The following is a 20,044-nucleotide window of genomic DNA, read 5'->3' on the forward strand; positions in this document are numbered from 1 at the left end:
AGAATGGCATGAACCCGGGAGGCGGAGCTTGCAGTGAGCTGAGATCCGGCCACTGCACTCCAGCCTGGGTGACAGAGCGAGACTCCGTCTCAAAAAAAAAAGATGAATTTGGTAGAGCCTTACAGCAAAGTATGTATCTTGGTCACACACAGAGCTTGGAAAAAGTAAAAGATGTCTAAACCATAATCTTGGAGATTCTAACTCATAACATCTGGGCTGGGGTCCAGGGATCTAATTGTTTAGAGAGCCCCAAAAGTGTCTCAGATGTGAAGGCAGGGTTAAGAACCACCTGCCTTGGAAGATTTAAGGAAAACATATGAACTTGTACAAAGGACACAGAAGCAGTCAGTTTTAATTTTTTAGCCATGTTGGTAAAAAAGTTCATTTTCAGTACATGGGTAACACCCAGGCCCTTTCCCATTATATCTAGGTATGCTACAAGTTATTTTAGCTCTTACCAAAAGTTATTATTACTGTTTCCTTAGGGAGGCTAGTAGACTAAATTCACTTAGTTTGGTTTGTCTAATGTCCTCATTATCTTATCCTGAAGATGATGTCATTTCTCAGGACTTGAAAATGACTTGGCTGAACTAAAGGTAAAAAAGCCAAGCCTCTGTCACTTTTCCTAAACTCCTAGGCATAGCTATGGAGTCTTTGCACAGTGCCCACACCCTAAAAATTAACAATGAAAACCAAACCTCAGGAAGCTAGAGCAACTCTCTACTTGCCACCACGGACTCCAGTGGTCAGCAAAAGAAAAGCAGATAGTTGCATTCTATTTAGTTTACAGCTGCTTTGTTCCTTCGTGTTTCACTAAGCAGAGGCTCAAGAATTCCCTTGATAACTTCAGCTGCCCCTGTTCTTTTCCTCAAACTCCAGGATGAGACCTTTAATGTGGGACAATTTCTGGTGAAGGTACTCACAGCGACGCTTTTCTTCTCTGTAACCTGGGTACCGCTGCAGAGAAAAAGCATCCATGTCAAAAAGTAAAAATTCCCATTTCTACCTTGCTTGCTTCCATTCCCCAACCTTGTCTTACCTTCCTGAACTTTTTATATTCCTGGACTATCTTGTCTTCCAGCACCTGAAACAGAAAATACTAGCACTGAGTTCAACATTAAGAAATAAAGAGAGGGGTGGCCAGGCACGGTGGCTCACGCCTGTAATCCTAGCACTTTGGGTGGCCAAGGTGGGCAGATCATGAGGTCAGGAGATAGAGACCATCCTGGCTAAGACAGTGAAACCCATCTCTACTAAAAACAAAAAAATTAGCCAGGCGTGGTGGCAGGCGCCTGTAGTCCCAGCTACTTGGGAGGCTGAGGCTGGAGAATGGCGTGAACCCAGGAGGCGTAGCTTGCAGTGAGCCGAGATCGCGCCACTGCACTCCAGCCTGGGCGAAGTGACTCCATCTCAAAAAGAAAAAAGAGAGAGGGGCCAGGCGCAGTGGCTCACACCTGTAATCCCAGCACTTTGGGAGGCTGAGGTGGGTGGATCACTTGAGGTCAGGAGTTCAAGACCAGCCTGGCCAACATGTTGAAACCCTGTCTCTACTAAAAATACAAAAATTAGCTGGGCATGGTGGCACATACCTATAATCCCAGCTATTCGGAAAGCTGAGGCACGAGAATTGCTTTAGCCTAAGGGGTGGAGGTTGCAGTGAGCCAAGACTGTGCCTGAGAGAGCTAGACTGTCTCAAAAAAGAGAAGTAACTTCCCTTCTCATTCTACTGAATGATACAATGATACAGACTAATTTTTCCCTTCAAACAGGTTTCCTTGTCATTGCTTAGTCACTTTATGAACACAGGCATATGGGTGGTTAGCAGGGGGTTAATGGCCAGTAGAGTTGGAAAGCTAGGCTGGGTCCTGTCCTTACCTTATATTCCGGAGTTCCTCGCTGAACTCTTTTAATCTCTGCTCCCAGCTCTATGAACCTTTGGCTTGCAGTCCCAACACGGGCATGCAGGATGCGGTATTCAGCATAATCTGTCTCAAAGTCCCGCTCATAGGCATGTTGCTGTTCTGCACTGCGGATGGCCCTGTATTGCCTGCCAGGAGCAGAGAGCTGTCACCTTCAATTTCATTGCCCCTGAAAAGCCCTCAGCTTCCAGGAAGTATATCTTAATATATGCACAAGGCTTCATGAAATTGGAAAAAGCAAGGGAACTCACAGGAGATAGTCTGGTACATCTTCAGGGCTTGGGGATTCAGAATCTAGGAAGGAATCAAGAAAACACAAGTGATTATAAGTCTTTTCCACTGGCGTTTTTACCCTCCTTTCATTAACTCACCTTCTTGAACTGAAGAACTGCATTCTAATCTGGGGTCCATGTCTTCATCCTTATCTTCTTGCTCCCAATCTTCTCCCTCTTGTAAATCCTGATTGGTCAGGCCTTGTAGGGGGCTTGGCGCTAAAGGCAGAGTTCTGAACCTCTTTTCTTCTAGTTCTACAGTGGCCACAGGCACTGAACGTTTCTGTTGAGGAAAATATCTGTGTGACATAAACAGCCAAGAGCTTCCTAAATATGTTCTTTTCTCAAGAATTCCTCCTAGGCTGGGCACAGTGACTCATACCTGTAATCCCAACCATTTCAGAGGCTGAGGTGGGGGAATCGCTTGAACGCAAGATTTCAAGACTAGTCTGGGTAACATAGTGAGACCCTATCTCTGCAAAAAAATCAGAAAATGAGCCTGGTGTGGTGGCACACACCACCTGAGGAGGGAGAATCACTTGAGCCCAGGAGTTCAAGGCTGTGGTGAGCTGTGGTCATACCACAACACCCTAGCCTGGGTGACAAGAGTGAGACTAAGAAAAAAAAAAGGATGGTTTGAACCCAGGAGTCTCCAGCCTGGGGAACAGAGAGACTTTGTCTCTAAAAAAATTCCTCCTATATAATGAGCTTCCAATTTCTTTCTTTCTTTCTTTTTTTTTTTTTTTTTGAGACAGAGTTTCACTCTTTTTGCCCAAGCTGGAGTGCAATGGCGCGATCTCGGCTCACCGCAACCTCAGCCTCCTGGGTTCAAGCGATTCTCCTGCCTCAGCCTCCCGAGTAGCGGGGATTACAGGCATGTGCCACCACCCCGGCTAATTTTGTATTTTTAGTAGAGACGGGGTTTCTCCATGTTGGTCAGGCTGGTCTTGAACTCCCGACCTCAGGTGGTCCACCTGCCTCGGCCTCCCAAAGTGCTGGGATTACAAGCGTGAGCCACCGCGCCCGGCCTGAGCTTCCAATTTCTAAGTTTTCACTTGACTAAAAGTGCTCTTCAAAATAGTCTTTGCCACTGTTTCATTATACCAATGTTACAAAAAAAAAAAGAAATGCCCTTGCCATTATAACTTACCTTGTCCAGACGTTTCCGGCTGGCAGAGGAAGGCAGCGCTTGAACAGGTTCTCTGTTTGGAAGATGGGTCTGGTTTCTAGGATATTTTCAGGGAATGGGACAGATGAAGACCAGGGTAGGAGGTGGAACTGGATCTTTTATTACAACATTTAAGAGTGGAGATTAGAAAGGAAGACAATGCCAAAGCTTCCCATGTTAGTCCCACCCCGTCCCAAGTACCTCACTTCCCACTGTGCCATGTGCTCCCTTGAGGATCCTGGGAGTGACTGTCCTTGGTTGCTTGCCAGTGGATCTGACACTGACACCTGGTGGGGAAAGTGGCAGGAGCACTTGGTTCCCTGGAGTACTGGGATACCTTGGACTTCAGCCTTTGCCCCACCTTATCACAACTCCCTGCAGTTTCTGGCCTCACCTCCTCTAGTGCTATCTGTGGCTGTGATACTACATCTCCTTCAGAATAGTTTCCTGTGTTCTGCCAGCTCTCAGGATGTCTGGCATCTTCAGGCAGGTTGTGTCCCTGAACTGATAATGGGGCTGGGATAGAATCCATGGCTGCCCAAATAATGAGGCGCTCCCTGAGTGAGCCCAGGCAGTGGAGGCGGTTAGACCCAGACCTGGAAAGGCGTGGTGGAAAAAATAGGGGGGTGAGCTCTTAAGCACCTCTCCACATTTCCCTCCCCCACTTTCCACAAACCCTTTCTTGCCTGCTACCTGTTCCCCCTTACCTGACGAAGCGTTGGCACACAAGGTCTAGGCTACCACCAGCGCCCTCCTGGCAACACTGGGACACTATGAAGGAGAAGAGGCAGGACCAGCCAGGGCCTGGGAGCCTCAGATACTGGAGGTGGAAGGAGACGGTAAGCCCCATGAAGTCAGCCCCTCCCCCTCCTGCCGCCGCCACTCCTCCGGGAGCCAGCCTAAGTAAGACTAAGACGGGTCCCACAGGGCTCGTTAGCACACCAGGTGCAGCTGGGCCTGAGTTCCCCAGGAGGCTGAAACAGCACAGTCCCCTCAACCACAGCCCCCTGGGACAACCCCAGCAGCCTCCTCGCCCCATTTGGAGTTCAGTTCTCGGAAATACCTCAGACCGTGACCACTCGCAGCCTCCGGCCCCGACCGCACCTTCCACCTCCAGCCCACGTTTATGCTCCCTCGCCCTAACCTCACTCACACACCCTGAGCTCGCACTTACCCCTCGGTGGCCTTGGAAGGCAATCACCGGCCGTACCTGCGGGGAGAGCGAAGATGTGACCATTGAGCGCAGGTGAAGCGGTATCCCCAGGATCCGGGGTCCGGAGCCCGGGATCACCTGCCTAGCCGGCTTCACTTGGAGAGGTGGGGAGGCCAGAGCTTCCGGATGCCGTTCCCTCTCCCCTGCACCTTCTCCAGGGTCGCCGGCTGAGGCCCAAGGTTCCCAGGGGCAGGGACTAGAGAAGAAGGGGGCCGGCCGTACCTGTTGCCGCTGACACTCTTGCAGCGCCCGCAGCGCAGCGTCGTTGAGCCTGAGCAGTAAGAGGCTGGTCCGGGCAGCTGGCGTGAAACAGAGCCGGCGCTGTCCACTCAGAGGCTCCTGGAGCTCCTCCATGGCGAAGAGTTCGAGTGCAAGCAGCACGGGGGCCACAGGCGAGGGCCACCACCGCCACCTCCTCTGTGCAAGGTTTGGCTGGCACACCCGGTAACCCACGTCTGCCCCACCCTCCGCCCGGAACCCGCCCCTGGCTCCACCTCCGGCCAGCACCACCCTGAGGTTTCCCAGCCGCGTGGGCGGCGCTTCGCTTTCCCGGGCCAACCCCCCGGACCTCGGCGCTCTCTTCTAGGATCTGCGTGAGTCGCTTTGGGCTATCGGAAGAGCTATCCCCATTTCTCGGGAGAAAGAGTCCGCGACCACTGTCTGACCTCTCACCCAGAGTCCCCAGTCCTGCCTCAGTTTCCCCAGCGACCCTGAATTTGGAGTTGCTGTCTCTAAGTGAAAGCTGAAACTGCAACCCTTTGAGGGTTTCAGCCGCAGAGGGGCGGGAGAAAGGGCCTGATTGGTAGGCGGGCTCAGCGGTTCGCGCCCAGTTAGCCCCGAGCCTCGGAGACCAGAGGATGGCTGACCCGAAGGGGCACCCGAGACAGCGCTTGGGCTTTTTCCCGCCCGCCGTTCCACCGCGCATCTGAAACCGGTTTCTAATAGACTGGAGAGGTAATCGGGCCCTGCGGTTGTGGTGGCAGCAGCGAAAGTTGGCTGTCACCGACTGGAGCGCCCCCCACTGGTGGGCAGGGATGCGGGCGCGGGTAGTGGCAGGAAAGTTGCAGGGCAGAGAGCCAGAACCCAGTCCTAGGTCTCATCTCGTGGCCTAAACACACGTCAGAGTGGTGAGACCGCTCCCTGAGGAGGGCCAGGAGCTGCCATGAAGTCGCCAGGCATTCCAGAGGGCCAGATCCTGGTGCAGTGAGACCCCAGGACCAACCTCTGGCCAGCTCTTGGTGTTTCCACTTGTTCCTGTTTGATTATATTTCCCAAGAGCCTTAATGTTGTCCTGTTTCCTAACCAGGATCCGTCTGTTAAATCCCTGGACCTGCACAATCCCAGGGAACCTTAATGTCCTCCACCACAAATAAAATTACCTATACGTTTGTCAAAACTCATTAAAAAAATACCCATAATTTTTGTTTTGTTTTGTTTTGTTTTGTTTTTGAGACGGAGTCTCGCTCTGTCACCCAGGCTGGAGTGCAGTGGCGCGATCTCGGCTCACTGCAAGTTTCGCCTCCCAGGTTCACGCCATTCTCCTGCCTCAGCCTCCCGAGTAGCTGGGACCACGGGCACCCGCCACCACGCCCCACGCCCGGCTAATTTTTTGCATTTTTAGTAGAAACGGGGTTTCACCGTGTTAGCCAGGATGGTCTCGATTTCCTGACCTCGTGATCCGCCCGCCTCGCCCTCCCAAAGTCCTGGGATTAGAGGCGTGAGTCACCGTACCAGGCCAATACACATAAAATTTGTATGTAAATTGTACTTCAATAAAGTTGATCTTTAAAATCTGTGCTATCTCTGTTTCTCTGTGACAATATCCTAATTTGATAAACAGTTGTGGTAATGGATAAAGCTGGTCTCTTAGCTGGGCATAGCAGTGCATGCCTGTAGTCCCAGCTACTCAGGAGGCTGAAGCAGGAGGATCGCTTGAATCCACGTTCAGGCCATGTTTTTGTCACTGCACTTCAGCCTGAGCGACAGAGAGAGACCCTGTCTCAAAAAGAGAGAGAAAAAAAAAAAAGGCCGGGCACACCAGCTCCTGCCTGTAATCCCGGCACTTTGGGAGGCTGAGGCAGGTGGATCACCTGAGGTCAGGAGTTTGAGACCAGCCTGGCCAACATGGTGAAACCCCGTCTGTACTAAAAATACAAAATTAACCGGGTGTGGTGGCACACGCTTGTAGTCCCAGCTACTTGGGAGGCTGAGACAGGAGAATCACTTGAACCCAGGAAGGCAGAAGCTGCAGTGAGCCAAGATCATGTCTCTGCACTCCAGCCTGAGTGAGACAGAGCAAGACTCCATCTCAAAAAAAAAAAAAAAAGAGGCTGAGTGCGGTGGCTCATGCCTGTAATCCCAGCAGTTTAGGAGGCCGAGGCAGATGGATCACTGAGCTCAGGAGTTCGAGACCTCCCAGGGCAACATAGTGAAACCCTGTCTCTACTCAAACTACAAAAAAAAATAACCAGGTATGGTGGCACACACCTGTGGTCCCAGCTACTTGGGAGGCTGAGGCAGGAGAATTGCTTGAGCCCAGAGATGAATGTTACAGTGAGCCGAGATCACACCACTCCACTCCAGCTTAGGCTGGAGTGAGACTCCATCTCAAAAAAAAAAAAAAAAAAAAAAGAGGCTGGGCGCAGTGGCTCATGCCTGTAATCCCAGCACTTTGGGAGGCGGAGACAGGTGGATCACCTGAGCTTAGGAGTTCGAGACCACCCAGGGCAACTTGGTGAAACCCCATCTCTACTAAAACTGCAAAAAAATTAACCAGGTGTGGTGGTGCACACCTGTAGTCCCAGATACTTGGGAGACTGAGGCAGGAGAATCGCTTGAGCCCCAGAGGCGAATGTTGCAGTGAGCCGAGATCACGCCACTCCACTCCAGCTTAGGCTGGAGAGATACTCTATCTAAAAAAAAAAAGAAACCTGAGTTTTGCTCAATATGGGGACAGAGAGATAGGAGTCATGGTAGGGGAAATAGATTCAAGAAAAAGTTTTAAGATGGAAGAAATAGCATGTTCTATGTTGACGGAAATAACTTTTAGAACATCTCCAAAATTTTGATGGTGTAGGAGATTTACTGCAGTAGTGCACTTGAATAGGTTTGAGGTCATGAGATCTATTCAGGATTGGCTTTAGGTAGGAGTGTGGGCAGTTCGTTTATGGTAACGGGCCACAAGCAGAGAAGGTGGGTGCAAGTGTAGAGGTTAGGCAGATGTGGTGGGAGTCTGAAAATTTTTTTCTGATTGCTTCCATTTTTCTCAGTGAAGTAGGAAGCAACTGAGAGAGAGGATGAGGGAGGAGTGATTGGGGTTGAGGTGTGAACATAGTGTGAAACAGTTGCCTGTAAGTGTGAGTGAATAAGTTAGGAATGTGTCAAACACTAAGGACTGATGATAAATCTGAGGCTTAGAGAAGCAGAGCTTCTAAACCTGGGCCTACAGATCATAGAATTCAGGGAATTTGTGAACTTGGAAGGGAAAAAAATTACTTATTTATTTATTTTTGAGGCAGGTGTCCCTCTGTTGCCCAGGCTGGAGTGCAGTGACACAATCATAGTTCACTGCATCCTTGAACTCCTGGGCTCAAGCAGTCCACCCGCCTCAGCCTCCTTCACAGCTGTAACTACCGGAGTGTGCCACCATACCTAGCAAATTTTTTAAATTTTTTGTAGAGACAGGATCTTGCCATGTTGCCCAGGCTGGTCTCAAACTCCTGGCCTCAAGCGATCCTCCCACCTCAGCCTCCCAAAGTGCTGAGATTACATGCATGAGTCAGCATGCCCAGCCAAAATTACATCTGTATTTTCACTAACCTTTAACAGAAATTTAGCATCTCCTTTAATTATGAATGTAGGCAACAGATCACTGGTACTGGCAGTAACTGCAATGTTCTTACTAATAGAAATAACAGATATTTTCATTTTACATTACAAGTGTTGAAGATACATCTAAATATTGTTTGCATTCAGCACACTTTGTAATTATAATTGCTATTAGACTTACTGTTAGATCTTTAATGCATTGATAAAAATCAGTTACTACACCATAAACATTTTAATATTTTGATAATTATATGTGAATATGATTGTTTTCCTTTATGAACCCATGTGTTTTTTGCAAATTAAAAAAAAATGTTTATTTTCTTTTTTTGGAGACGGAGTTTGGCTCTTGTCAACCAGGTTGGAGTGCAATGGCGCGATCTCGGCTCACTGCAACTTCCAAATCCCTGGTTCAAGGGATTCTCCTGCCTCAGCCTCCCAAGTAGCTAGGACTACAGGCACGCGCCACCACACCCAGCTAATTTTTGTATTTTTAGTAGAGATGTATTTTAGTATTTTATTTTTATTTTTTATATGTATTTATTTTTATATGTATTTTTATATGTATTTATTTTTATTATTTTAGTTTCACCATGTTGGCCAGGATGGTCTCAATCTCCTGACCTTGTGATCCGCCCACCTTGGCCTCCCAAAGTGCTGGGATTAAAGGTGTGAGCCACTGTAGCTGGTGATCTTAACTGGTTTTTTTTTTTTTTTTGAGACGGAGTCTTGCTCTGTTACCCAGGCTGGAGTGCAGTAGAGCGATCTCAGCTCACTGCAAGCTCCGCCTCCTGGGTTCACGACATTCTCCTGCCTCAGCCTCCCAAGTAGCTGGGACTACAGGTGCCTGCCACCATGCCTGGCTAATGTTTTGTATTTTTTTTTTTTAGTAGAGACAGGGTTTCACCGTGTTAGCCAGGATGGTCTTGATCTCCTGATCTCATAATCCGCCCACCTCAGCCTCCCAAAGTGCTGGGATTACAGGGGTGAGCCACCGCACTCGGCGATCTTAACTGTTTTTAAGTGTATGGTTCAGTAGTGTTAAGTACATTCATATCGCCCTGCAGCCAATCTCCAAAGCTCTTCATCTTGGAAAACTGAAACTCTATACCCATTTAACAATTCCCCATTTCCCCCTCCTCCCAGCTGCTAGCAACAACCACCCTTCTGCTTTCTGTTTCTGTGAATTTGACTACTGTAGATACCTCATACAGTAGTCTACCCTTATCTTCAGGGAAATTCCAAGGCCCTCAGTGGATGCCTGAAACTGCAGAAAATACTGAACCCGAATGCTGACAATCAGAACATGTTACTGTTCATGTCTCCCATCCACAAATGTAATGCCTTTTCCATCTTAATTAAGCACTTATGATGCACTGTGGCCATAACTTTCGCAGTTTGAGTGGCAACAGCAAAACTGGCATGAGTTTTTTTCTCTTTTTGTTTCACAATTTCATGAATAGAGGAGATTTATTCTTACCTTAAATCTTAGCAACCTCAGCATAAGTTTTTTTTTTTTACTTATTGAGAACTTCCACCTTTTCATTTAAAGGAAGCACTTTATGGCTTCTCTTTGGCAAAGCCAAATTGGCAGCACCACTACTCTTGCATTTTGGGCTCATTATTAAGTAAAATAAGGGTTGCTTACATACAAACACTGTGATACGCTCTGATAACTGAGATGGCTACTAAGTGATTAGTGGGTGAGTGTTGCCTACAGTGTGGATACACTGGACAAAGGGAGGATTGCCATCCTGGGTGGGATGGAGAGGGAGGATATTTTATCACACTATTCAGAACAGCACTTAATTTAAAAGCTTATAAGTTGTTGGCTAGCCACAGTGGCTCACTCCTGTGATCCCAGCACTTTGGGAGGCCGAGGCAGGTGGATCATTTGAGGTCAGGAGTTCGAGACCAGCCTGGCCAACATAGTGATATCCCATGTCTACTAAAAACACAAAAATTAGCTGGGTGCGGTGACTAATTTTAGTCCCAGCTACTCAGGAGGCTGAGGCAGGAGAATCACTTCAACCCAGGAGGCAGAGGTTTCAGTGAGCCGAGATTGAGCGAGGTTCTGTCTCAACAACAACAACAAAAAACTTATTGTTTATGTCTGCATTTTTCCTTCTTTTTTTTTTTTTTTGAGAAAAAGTCTCACTATGTTACCACCAGGCTGGAGTGCAGTGGTACAATTCCAGCTCACTGAAACCTCCGCCTCCTGGGTTCAAACGATTCTCCTGCCTTAGCCTCCTGGGACTACAGGCATGCCACCATGCCTGGCTGATTTTTGCATTTTCAATAGAGATGGGGTTTCACCATGTTGCCCAGGCTGGTCTCGAACTCCTGGACTTAAGTGATTCACCTGCCTCAGCCTTCCCAAGTGCTGAGATTACAGGTGTGAGCCACTGCACCTGGCTCTTCTTCTTCTTCCTCTTCCTCTTCTTCTTCTTCCTTTTTTGAGACACAGTTCGCTTTCTCACACTGGCTGGAGTGCAGTGGCGCGATCTCAGCTCACTGCAACCTCTGCCTCCCGGGTTCAAGCGATTCTGGTGCCTCAGCCTCCCGAGTACCTGGGATTACAGGCACACGCCACTGTACCCTGCTAATTTTTGTATTTTTAGTAGAGACGGGGTTTCACCATGTTGTCCAGGCTGGTCTTGAACTCCTGACCTCAGGTGATGCCCACCTCGGCCTCCTGTAGTGGTAGGATTACAAGTGTGAGCCACCACGCTTGGCCCTACTTCTCTTTTTAAAATGAGGATTTAACTCTCATCTGCCCCCAAAATATGCATGTACTTTCTCTCTCCATCTTCCTAATGTAGTAACGTTATTTTTGTTATATCAATATTGAATGTTTCTATTATTAGGAGTATGTAAATGTTACTTGCAAGCTGTGACACTTAGAGTATTATGTTCACATTTTCTTTCTTGCATGCTCCTCTACACGAATTAATAATTATGCATTTTTTTTGTTTACTTTGTTACCTATGTACTTATTACCAATTGATTCTCATGCCCTCTTCTAGGAGTATAACTCTCCTCTCAGTATAACCAAATACAATCAGATAATTTATCAATTTTATCAGGTTCCATTTTTTCTTAGGTATATGGCTCCAAAGCCCTCCATACTCCTGCTCCAATCTGAAATGATTGTTCTCCAGGTCGGATGCAAAGCTATTATCCTGGGATCTTCCTTCAACCTCAGCCAGAGGATTTCCTTCACTTACTGTGTCAGATACACTTTTTCCTGGATCCTGTAACTTTTTGCCTCAAAGGATTTATCCACCATGCATTCTTTTCAGGAAGCTTTTGGACAAATCCTTTGAGACTTTGCATATCTTTATTTTATTCTCATAACTTTTTTTTTTTTTTTTTTTTTTTTTAGATGGAGTCTTCACTCTGTCATCGGGCTGGAGTACAGTGGCGTGATCTTGGCTCACTGCAAACTCTGCCTCCTGGGTTCAAGCCATTCTCGTGCCTCAGCCTCCTGAGTAGCTGGGATTACAGGCATGCACCACCACACCTGGCTTTGTTTTTTTGTTTTTTTTGTTTTTTTGTTTTTTTTTTTTGAGAAGGAGTCTCACTCTGTCACCAGGCTGGAGTGCAGTGGCATGATCTCGGCTCACTGCAATCTCCGCCTCCCAGGTTCAAGTCATTCTCCTGCCTCAGCCTCCTGAGTATGTGGGATTACAGGCATGCGCCACCACACCCAGCTAATTTTTGTATTTTTTTTAGTAGAGACAGGGTTTCACCACATTGGCCAGGATGGTCTCAATCTCCTGACCTCATGATCTGCCCACCTTGGCATCCCAAAGTGCTGGGATTACAGACATGAGCCACCATGCCTGGCCAACTTTTTTTTTTTTTTTGAGACAGTCTCACTCTGTTGCCCAGGCTGGAGTGCAGTGGCACAATCTTGGCTCACTGCAACCTCTGTCTTCTGGGTTCAAGCAATTCTTGTGCCTCAGCCTCCTGAGTAGCTGGGACCACAGGCATGCGCCACCATGCTTTGCTAATTTTTGTATATTCTTTTAGTAGAGATGGGGCTTCATTATGTTGGCGAGGCTGGTCTCAAACTCCTGGCCTCAAGTGATCCACTGGCCTCGGCCTCCTAAAGTGGTGGGATTACAGGCATGAGCCACCATGCCTGGCTTCATAATTTTTTTTAAGAGACAGAATTTTGTCCTGTTGCTCAGGGTGGAGTGCAGTGGCACAATCATAGCTCACTGCAGCCTCAATCTCCTTGGCTCAAGCAATCCTCCCACCTTAGCCTCCCAAGCAGCTGGGACTACAGGCACCCACCACCACATCTAGCTAAGTTTTTTTTTTTTTTTTGAAATGGAGTCTTCCTCTGTTGCCCAGGCTGGAGTGTGGTGATGTGATCTTGGCTCACTGAAACCTCCACCTCCTGGGTTCAAGTGATTCTCCTGTCTCAGCCTTCCTGAGTAGGTGGGACTACAGGCGCGTGCTACCACGCCCAGCTATATATATATATATATATATATATATTTATTTATTTATTTGTATTTTTAGTAGAGACGAGGTTTCATCGTGTTGACCAGGCTGGTCTCGAACTCCTGACCTTGTGATCCGCCCACCTCGGCCTCCCAAAGTGCTGGGATTACAGGCGTGAGCCACTGCACCCAGCCACATCCGGCTAATTTTTAAAAGTTTTGTAGAGATGGGTCTCCCTGTGTTGCCCAAGCTGGTCTCAAAGTCTTGGCCTCAAGTGATTCTCTTGACTTGGCTTCTCAAAGTGTTGGGATTTCAGGCATAAACAACTGAGTCCAGCCTATTCTCATACTTAATTGATAGCTTGGCTGGGTGAAAAAGTGTAGGTTAATTAGTTTTCTACGGGTATTTGATAACATTGCCCCATTGTCTTTTCGTTTTCAGTGTTGCTGCTGACAAGTCTGTAGCCATTCTGACTCTTCATCCTTTGTATATGAACTATTTTTTATGTCAGAAGCCATTAGGATCTTTTTGGTTCCGATACTCTGATGTGTGGTGATATAGAGCTTTTCTCATTTCTTGGGCTAGGCACTCTGTGATCTCCCTCTATTTTTGTTTTATTTATTTACTTATTTATTTTTTATTTATTTACTTTTTTGAGACAGAATCTCACTCTGTCGACCAAGTTGGAGTGCAATGACGTAATCTTGGCTCACTGCAACCTCCACCGACCGGGTTCAAGTGATTTTCCCGCCTCAGCCACCCAAGTAGCTGGGACTACAGGTGTGCACCACCACGCCCAGCTAATTTTTGTATTTTTAATAGAGACGAGGGTTTGCCATGTTGGCCAGGCTGGTCTTGAACTCATGACCTCAGGTGATCCGCCCACCTCGGCCTCCCAAAGTGCTGGGATTCCAGGCATGAGCCACCATGCCCAGCCCTTATTTATATATATATATATATATATATAATTTTGAGACAGAGTCTCACTCTGCTGCCCAGGCTGGAGTGCGGTGGCGCAATCTTGGCTCACTGAAACCTCCATCTCCTAGGTTCAAGCTATTCTCCTGCCTCAGCCTCCCAAGTAGTTGGGATTACAGGTGCCTGCCACCATACTCAGCTAATTTTTGTATTTTTAGTAGAGACGAGGTTTCACCATGTTGACCACTCCTGGCCTCAAATGATCCGCCCGCCTCGGCCTCCCAAAGTGCTGGGATTACAGGCATGATACACCGTGCCCAGCCTGAATGTTTCTTTCTTTCTTTTATTTTTTCCTCTTTTTTAGAGACATAGTCTGCTCTGTTACCCATGCTGGAGTACGGTGGGGAGATCACGACTCACTGCAACTTCGAATTCCTGGGTTCAGGCAATCCTCCCATCTCAGCCTCCTGAGTAGCTAGGACTACAGGTGCATACCACCACTCCTGGCTGTTTTTTGAATATCTGTTTTTATAAATTCCCTGTTGTTGTTCAATATCCTCTCTCTCAAATAATACTGTTAATAGTCCTGTGTCTCTGATTTTCTTGTGGTCTTGAAATTGAATTGTTTCTGTATCCTCAGGCTACAGTGCAGTGGCTTGATCTCGGCTCACTGCAACCTCTGCCTCCCGGGTTCAAGCAATTCTTGCACCTCAGCCTCCCAAGTAGCTGGAACTACAGGTGCACGCCACCACACCCCACTAAAACAATTTTAGTATTTTTAGTAGGGACTGGGTTTCACTATGTTGGCCAGGCTGGTCTTATACTCCTGACCTCAAGTAATCTGCCCGTCTCGGCCTCCCAAAGTGCCTGGATTATAGGCATGAGCCACCATGCCCAGCTGTGAGACTGAATTTTCTGTTTGTGTTTTTTTGGGGTCTATTTTTATGTTAGGACTGTTTTCTCCAATGCTTGGTGATCCTTGGCTCTATATTCATCTCTACAAGCAAGGCACTAAAAAGCTGGTTGACGTTTGGTATGCATGGAAAGAGCTGGTTGCACTTCAAGGTAATCTGACTGGACCATTTCATTATGTAAGGTCTAAATTCATCTAATTATCCAAGCTTATCCCCCTCTCAGGGACTTGGCATATGCTGTTTCTCTTGTCTGTGTTTGATTAAAATGTATTTGGCTGAAGTAACAGAAACCTGACTTAAGGTAGCTTAAACCAACAAAACAATGTGGTAGTTCCCATACCAGGAAACTCAGTGTAGAACAAATGTTACAGTTGAGGTATCCAGTGGTCCAACAGCATGACTAAGTACCAAGAGTCTTTCTGCTACTCATTTGCTTCAACCTAAGGCTGGCTCTCTTCTACGTGATAGACTAGAGCTGCTAGGAGCAGTATGGGCTATGTGTTTCCTCATTCATGTCAATGGGAAACAGCATCGTCACCACCCTAGCAATGGAAAAAAAGTCCTTCTCTTTTGTCTGATCAGGCTAATTTAGGCCACATGCTCACTCCTGAGCCAATAACTGTTACCAGGTGAATACCACAAAATAATGTGATTAGGCCAAGTTCCTAAACCAATCAATATTAAAAGGGATTAGTTTACTTTGATTGACTTAGCCATTCAGTACCACACTTGGAGTATAGGCTGAAGGGGAAGAATTTTGTTTTGTTTTGTTTTGTTTCAAGACAGAGTTTCATTCTTGTTGCCCCGGCTGGAGTGCAACGGTGCGATCTTGGCTCACTGCAACCTCTGCCTCCCAGGCTCAAGTGATTCTCCTGCCTCAGCCTCCGGAGTAGCTGGGATTACAGGCATGCACCACCACGCCCGGCTAATTTTGTATTTTTAGTAGAGATGGGGGTTTCACCATGTTGGTCAGGCTGGTCTTGAACCCCTGACCTCAGGTGGTCTGCCCACCTCAGCCTCCCAAAATGCTGAGATTACAGGCCTGAGCCACCTTGCCCAGGAAGAATTTTTTTTTTTTTTTTTTTTTTTTGAGACAGGCTCTTGCTCTGTTGCCCAGGCTGGAGTGCCGTGGTAATGATGACAGCTCACTGCAGCCTCAACCTCCTGGGCTCAAGCCATCCTCCCACCTTAGACCCTCGAGTAGCTGGGACTATAGGCGCACAACACCACACCTGGCTAGATTTTTAGTTTTTTAAAAATTATTTTTATTTTATTTATTTATTTTTTTGAGATGGTATCTCACTCTATTGCCCAGGCTGGAGTGCAGTGGTGCGATCTTGGCTTACTGCAACCTCCTCTTCCCAGGTGCAAGCAATTCTCTAGCCTCAGCCTCCTGAGTAGCTGGGATTATGGGTATGTGCACCATGCCTGGCTAATTTTTGTATTTTTAGTAGAGATGGGTTTTCACCGTGTTGGCCAAGCTGGTCTTGAACTCCTGACCTCAAGTGATCTGCCTGCCTAGACCTCCCAAAGTGCTGGGATTACAGGCACGAGCCACCATGCCCAGCCTAATTTTTTAATTTTTTGTAGAGACAGGGTCTCACTATATTGCCCAAGCTTGTCTCAGACTCCTGGAGCCTCAAGGGATCCTCCCGCTTGGCCTCCCAAAGTGCTGAGATTACAGGTGTGAGCCACCGTGTCCAGCAGAGAATTTCTCAAAATTGCATTGCTCTTCAGTGATGGAATGGTAGGAATATTAGGGGTTCAGCTGCACAAACCAATAATACATAGTTTACAGTTATTATTGTTTTTTTGTTTGTTTTTGGTTTTGGTTTTTATGAGATGGAGTCTTGCTCTGTCGCCCAGGCTGGAGTTCAGTGGCACAATCTCAGCTCACTGCAACCTCTGCCTCCCGGGTTCAAGCTATTCTCCTGCCTCAGCCTCCCGAGTAGCCGGGATTACAGGCGTGTGCCACCATGCACAGCTAATTTTTTTTGTATTTTTAGTAGATGTGGGGTTTTTCTTTTTTTTTTTTTTTTTTTGAGACGGAGTCTCGCTCTGTCACTCAGGCTGGAGTGCAGTGGCCGGATCTCAGCTCCCTGCAAGCTCCGCCTCCCGGGTTTAGGCCATTCTCCTGCCTCAGCCTCCCGAGTAGCGGGGACTACAGGCGCCCGCCACCTTGCCCGGCTAGTTTTTTGTATTTTTTTAGTAGAGACGGGGTTTCACCGTGTTAGCCAGGATGTTCTCGATCTCCTGACCTCGTGATCCGCCCGTCTCGGCCTCCCAAAGTGCTGGAATTACAGGCCTGAGCCACCGCGCCCGGCCGAATGACTGGTTAATTTTTCTATTTTTAAAGTAGAGATGGGGTTTTGCCATGTTAGCCAGGCTGGTCTCATATTTCTGACCTCAGGTGATCCACCTGCCTCGGCCTCCCAAAGTGTTGGGATTACAGGCGTGAGCCACTGCGCCAGCCTGTGTTGTCAAAGAGAAACAAAGGTGTAAGGAAAAAGAATAATAGGAGATAACCACTTCTCAGGTAATGTTTATTTATTTGTTTGTTTTTTGAGATAGGGTCTCACTCTATCACCCAGGCTGGAGTGCAGTGGCGTGATCATAGCTCACTGCAGCCTCCATGAGGTAACATTTAAACTGAGATCTAAAGCCTGTTGCCTGTGATAGTCTCCTGACTGGTCTCCTCATTTCTATTCATCTGCTGTAATCCATTATCTACTGGTAAAGTGATCTTTTCAAAACTTACACTCTGCAAATGAAGAGCACAGGCTAGGTTAGACTCTCAGCTCCACCCCTTATTATCTCAGTTTCGCTGAGAAAGTTATTTAACCTGCCAGGGCCGAGGTTTCTAAATCGGTAGGAGGGGGATAATAACACCTCAAAAGGTCATCGTAAGGCTCAAATAAGAAAAGTACACTAAATGTACCAAATAAAAACCACCTGATATTAGCTAGTAGTTGTATTAGCAGTAGTAACTTGGATCTTGTCACAACCCTACCTCCCCATCTGACCTGGTTTCACACCACTCTGCTCATTAGGCATTAGTGACTTGCCCTTTACCTACACAATAATCCTGTGGCTCTTGATGGGATGACCTGAGGGAGGAGGGCCTTAGGGCCTTCACACATGCTGTTCCCTCCTGAAATGTTCTCCCTGCCCTTCCCTCCTGGGCTTGGCTAACTCCTCATCTTTTTGTTTTAGCTCAAATATCACTTACTTCACCTCCCTAATCAAAATTAAAGTCTACAGTGTCCACAGGTGTACTCCCTTCATAGCACCAGCAGAACTATTTAGTTACTTCATACCAGGTGGAATTGTTCACAGAGTCTTCATTCAAATTACACTGACATCTGTTTTTATGGGTCAGTGCTTAAGCTGTGTGTACTGTGAAACATTTTGAATCTCATCCTTGCGTGGAATCTGTTATTTTCCTTTAAAGCTATTGTCACAATCAGTTTTCATATATAGGTGGGGCATGGTGGCTCACGCCTATAATCCCAACACTTTGGGAGGCTGGGGTGGGTGGATCACTTGAGGTCAGGAGTTCGAGACCTGCCTGGCCAACATTGTGAAACCCTGTCTCTATTAAAAAAAAAAATACAGTCCGGGCATGGTGGCTTGTGCCTGTAATCCCAGCACTGTGGGAGGCTGAGGCAGGTGGATCACCTCAGGTCAGGAGTTTGAGACCAGCCTGACCAACATGGTGAAACACCATCTCTACTAAAGAATACAAAAATTAGCCGGGCGTGGTGGCATGCGCCTGTAATCCCAGCTACTCAAGAGGCTGAGGCATGATAATGGCTTGAACCTGGGAGGTGGAGGTTGCCGTGAGTCGAGATCATGCCACTGCACTCCAGCCTGGGTGACAGAGTGAGACTCTGTCTCAAAAAAACCCAAAAATTCATATAAATAGACACACAGACATACAAATACATACATGGATATTAGAGAGAGAGAGGCAGACAGGGAGAGGGAGAGAGAGAAAGTGTATGAGAGAGCTTTCTTCTCTTGGTATCTTTCATGATAATAGGAATATGTTCTGCTCATCAAGATATACCCAATGCTGGCTGTGCACTGTGGATCACGCCTGTAATCCTAGCACTTTGGGAGGCCGAGGCAGGCAGATCACCTCAGGAACACCTGAGGTTAGGAGTTCCAGACCAGCCTGGCCAACGTGATGGAACCCCATCTCCAGAAAAACAAAAATACAAAAATTAGCTCAGCATGATGGTGGGTGCCTGTAATCCCAGCTACTCGAGAGGCTGAGGTGGGAGAATAGCTTGAACATAGGAGGCAGAGATTGCAGTGAGCCGAGATCACACTATTGCACTCCAGCTTGGGTATCTTTTATTAACTCTTTTTTTTGGGGGGGGGATGGAGTCTCGCTGTGTCGTCCAGGTTGGAGTGCAGTAGTGTGATCTCGGCTCACTGCAAGCTCTGCCTCCTGGGTTCACGCCGTTCTCCTGCCTCAGCCTCTCAAGTAGCTGGGACTATAGGTGCCCACCACCACACCCAGCAATTTATTTATTTATTTTTGTATTTTTAGTAGAGATAGGGTTTCACCGTGTTAGCCAGAATGGTCTCGATCTCCTGACCTCGTGATCCACCCGTCTCGGCCTCCCAAAGTGCTGGGATTACAGGCGTGAGTCACCGCACCCAGTCTCTCTTTTTTTTTTTTTTCTTTTTTTTTTTTCTTTTTTTTTTTTTGCGACAGAGCCTAGCTCTGTCGCCAGGCTGGAGTACAGTGGTACGATCTCGGCTCACTGCAACCTCCGCCGCCTGGGTTACAGCGATTCTCCCGCCTCAGTCTCCCAAGTAGCTGCGACTACAGATGCGCGCCACCATGCCCAGCTAATTTTCGTATTTTTAGGAGAGATGGGGTTTCACCCATGTTGGCCTGGCCTGGGGTTGGCCAGGATGATCTCAAACTCCTGACCTCAGGTGATCTGCCTGACTCGGCCTCCCAAAGTGCTGAAATTATAAGTGTGAGCCATCGCGCCTGGCCATTTTTTAATTTTTTTTTTTTTTTTTTTTTTGAGACGGAGTCTCGCTCTGTCGCCCAGGCTGGAGTGCAGTGGCCGGATCTCAGCTCACTGCAAGCTCCGCCTCCCGGGTTCACGCCATTCTCCTGCCTCAGCCTCCCGAGTGGCTGGGACTACAGGCGCCCACCACCTCGCCCCGCTAGTTTTTTGTATTTTTTAGTAGAGATGGGGTTTCACCGTATTAGCCAGGATGGTCTCGATCTCCTGACCTCGTGATCCACCCGTCTCGGCCTCCCAAAGTGCTGAGATTACAGGCTTGAGCCACCGCACCCGGCCACCATTTTTTAATTTTTTAATTTTTATTTA

At 47.5% G+C, this 20,044-nt stretch overlaps 1 protein-coding gene across 4 annotated transcripts; it reads right to left on the reverse strand.

Annotated features, from left to right (window-relative positions):
* Positions 1–349: 349 nt before the first annotated feature.
* ELL3 (elongation factor for RNA polymerase II 3) lies at positions 350–4,993 on the reverse strand. 4 transcript variants are annotated; one of them, XM_073995699.1, is made up of 11 exons: positions 4,795–4,993; positions 4,534–4,569; positions 4,067–4,179; positions 3,754–3,955; positions 3,561–3,646; positions 3,342–3,393; positions 2,291–2,474; positions 2,171–2,213; positions 1,876–2,047; positions 1,040–1,084; positions 350–957 (listed from the first exon to the last, which is right to left on the reverse strand). In XM_073995699.1, the coding sequence occupies exons 1-11, from the start codon at positions 4,924–4,926 to the stop codon at positions 847–849; spliced, it is 1,176 nt and encodes a 391-aa protein (XP_073851800.1). In that variant the 5' UTR covers positions 4,927–4,993; the 3' UTR covers positions 350–846. The 4 variants fall into 4 exon arrangements, with proteins under 4 accessions (XP_073851800.1, XP_005559439.3, XP_005559438.3 ...); XM_005559382.5 differs by having other exon boundaries at positions 3,342–3,417; XM_005559381.5 differs by having other exon boundaries at positions 4,067–4,569.
* Between the last annotated feature and the right edge of the window lie 15,051 nt (positions 4,994–20,044).

The sequence above is a fragment of the Macaca fascicularis genome, chromosome 7, assembly GCF_037993035.2.
Source record: "Macaca fascicularis isolate 582-1 chromosome 7, T2T-MFA8v1.1".
NCBI classification, from domain to species: domain Eukaryota; kingdom Metazoa; phylum Chordata; class Mammalia; order Primates; family Cercopithecidae; genus Macaca; species Macaca fascicularis.

Excerpts from the sequence above, each read along its gene's own strand:
- ELL3 (XM_005559380.5), bottom strand. The coding sequence starts at position 4,926 with ATGGAGGAGCTCCAGGAGCCTCTGAGTGGACAGCGCCGGCTCTGTTTC. Across the intron at positions 3,956-4,066 it reads GTGTGCCAACGCTTCGTCAG|GTCTGGGTCTAACCGCCTCC; the intron begins GTAAGGGGGAAC and ends ACGCCTTTCCAG. Across the intron at positions 1,085-1,875 it reads GAGGAACTCCGGAATATAAG|GTGCTGGAAGACAAGATAGT; the intron begins GTAAGGACAGGA and ends TTTCTGTTTCAG.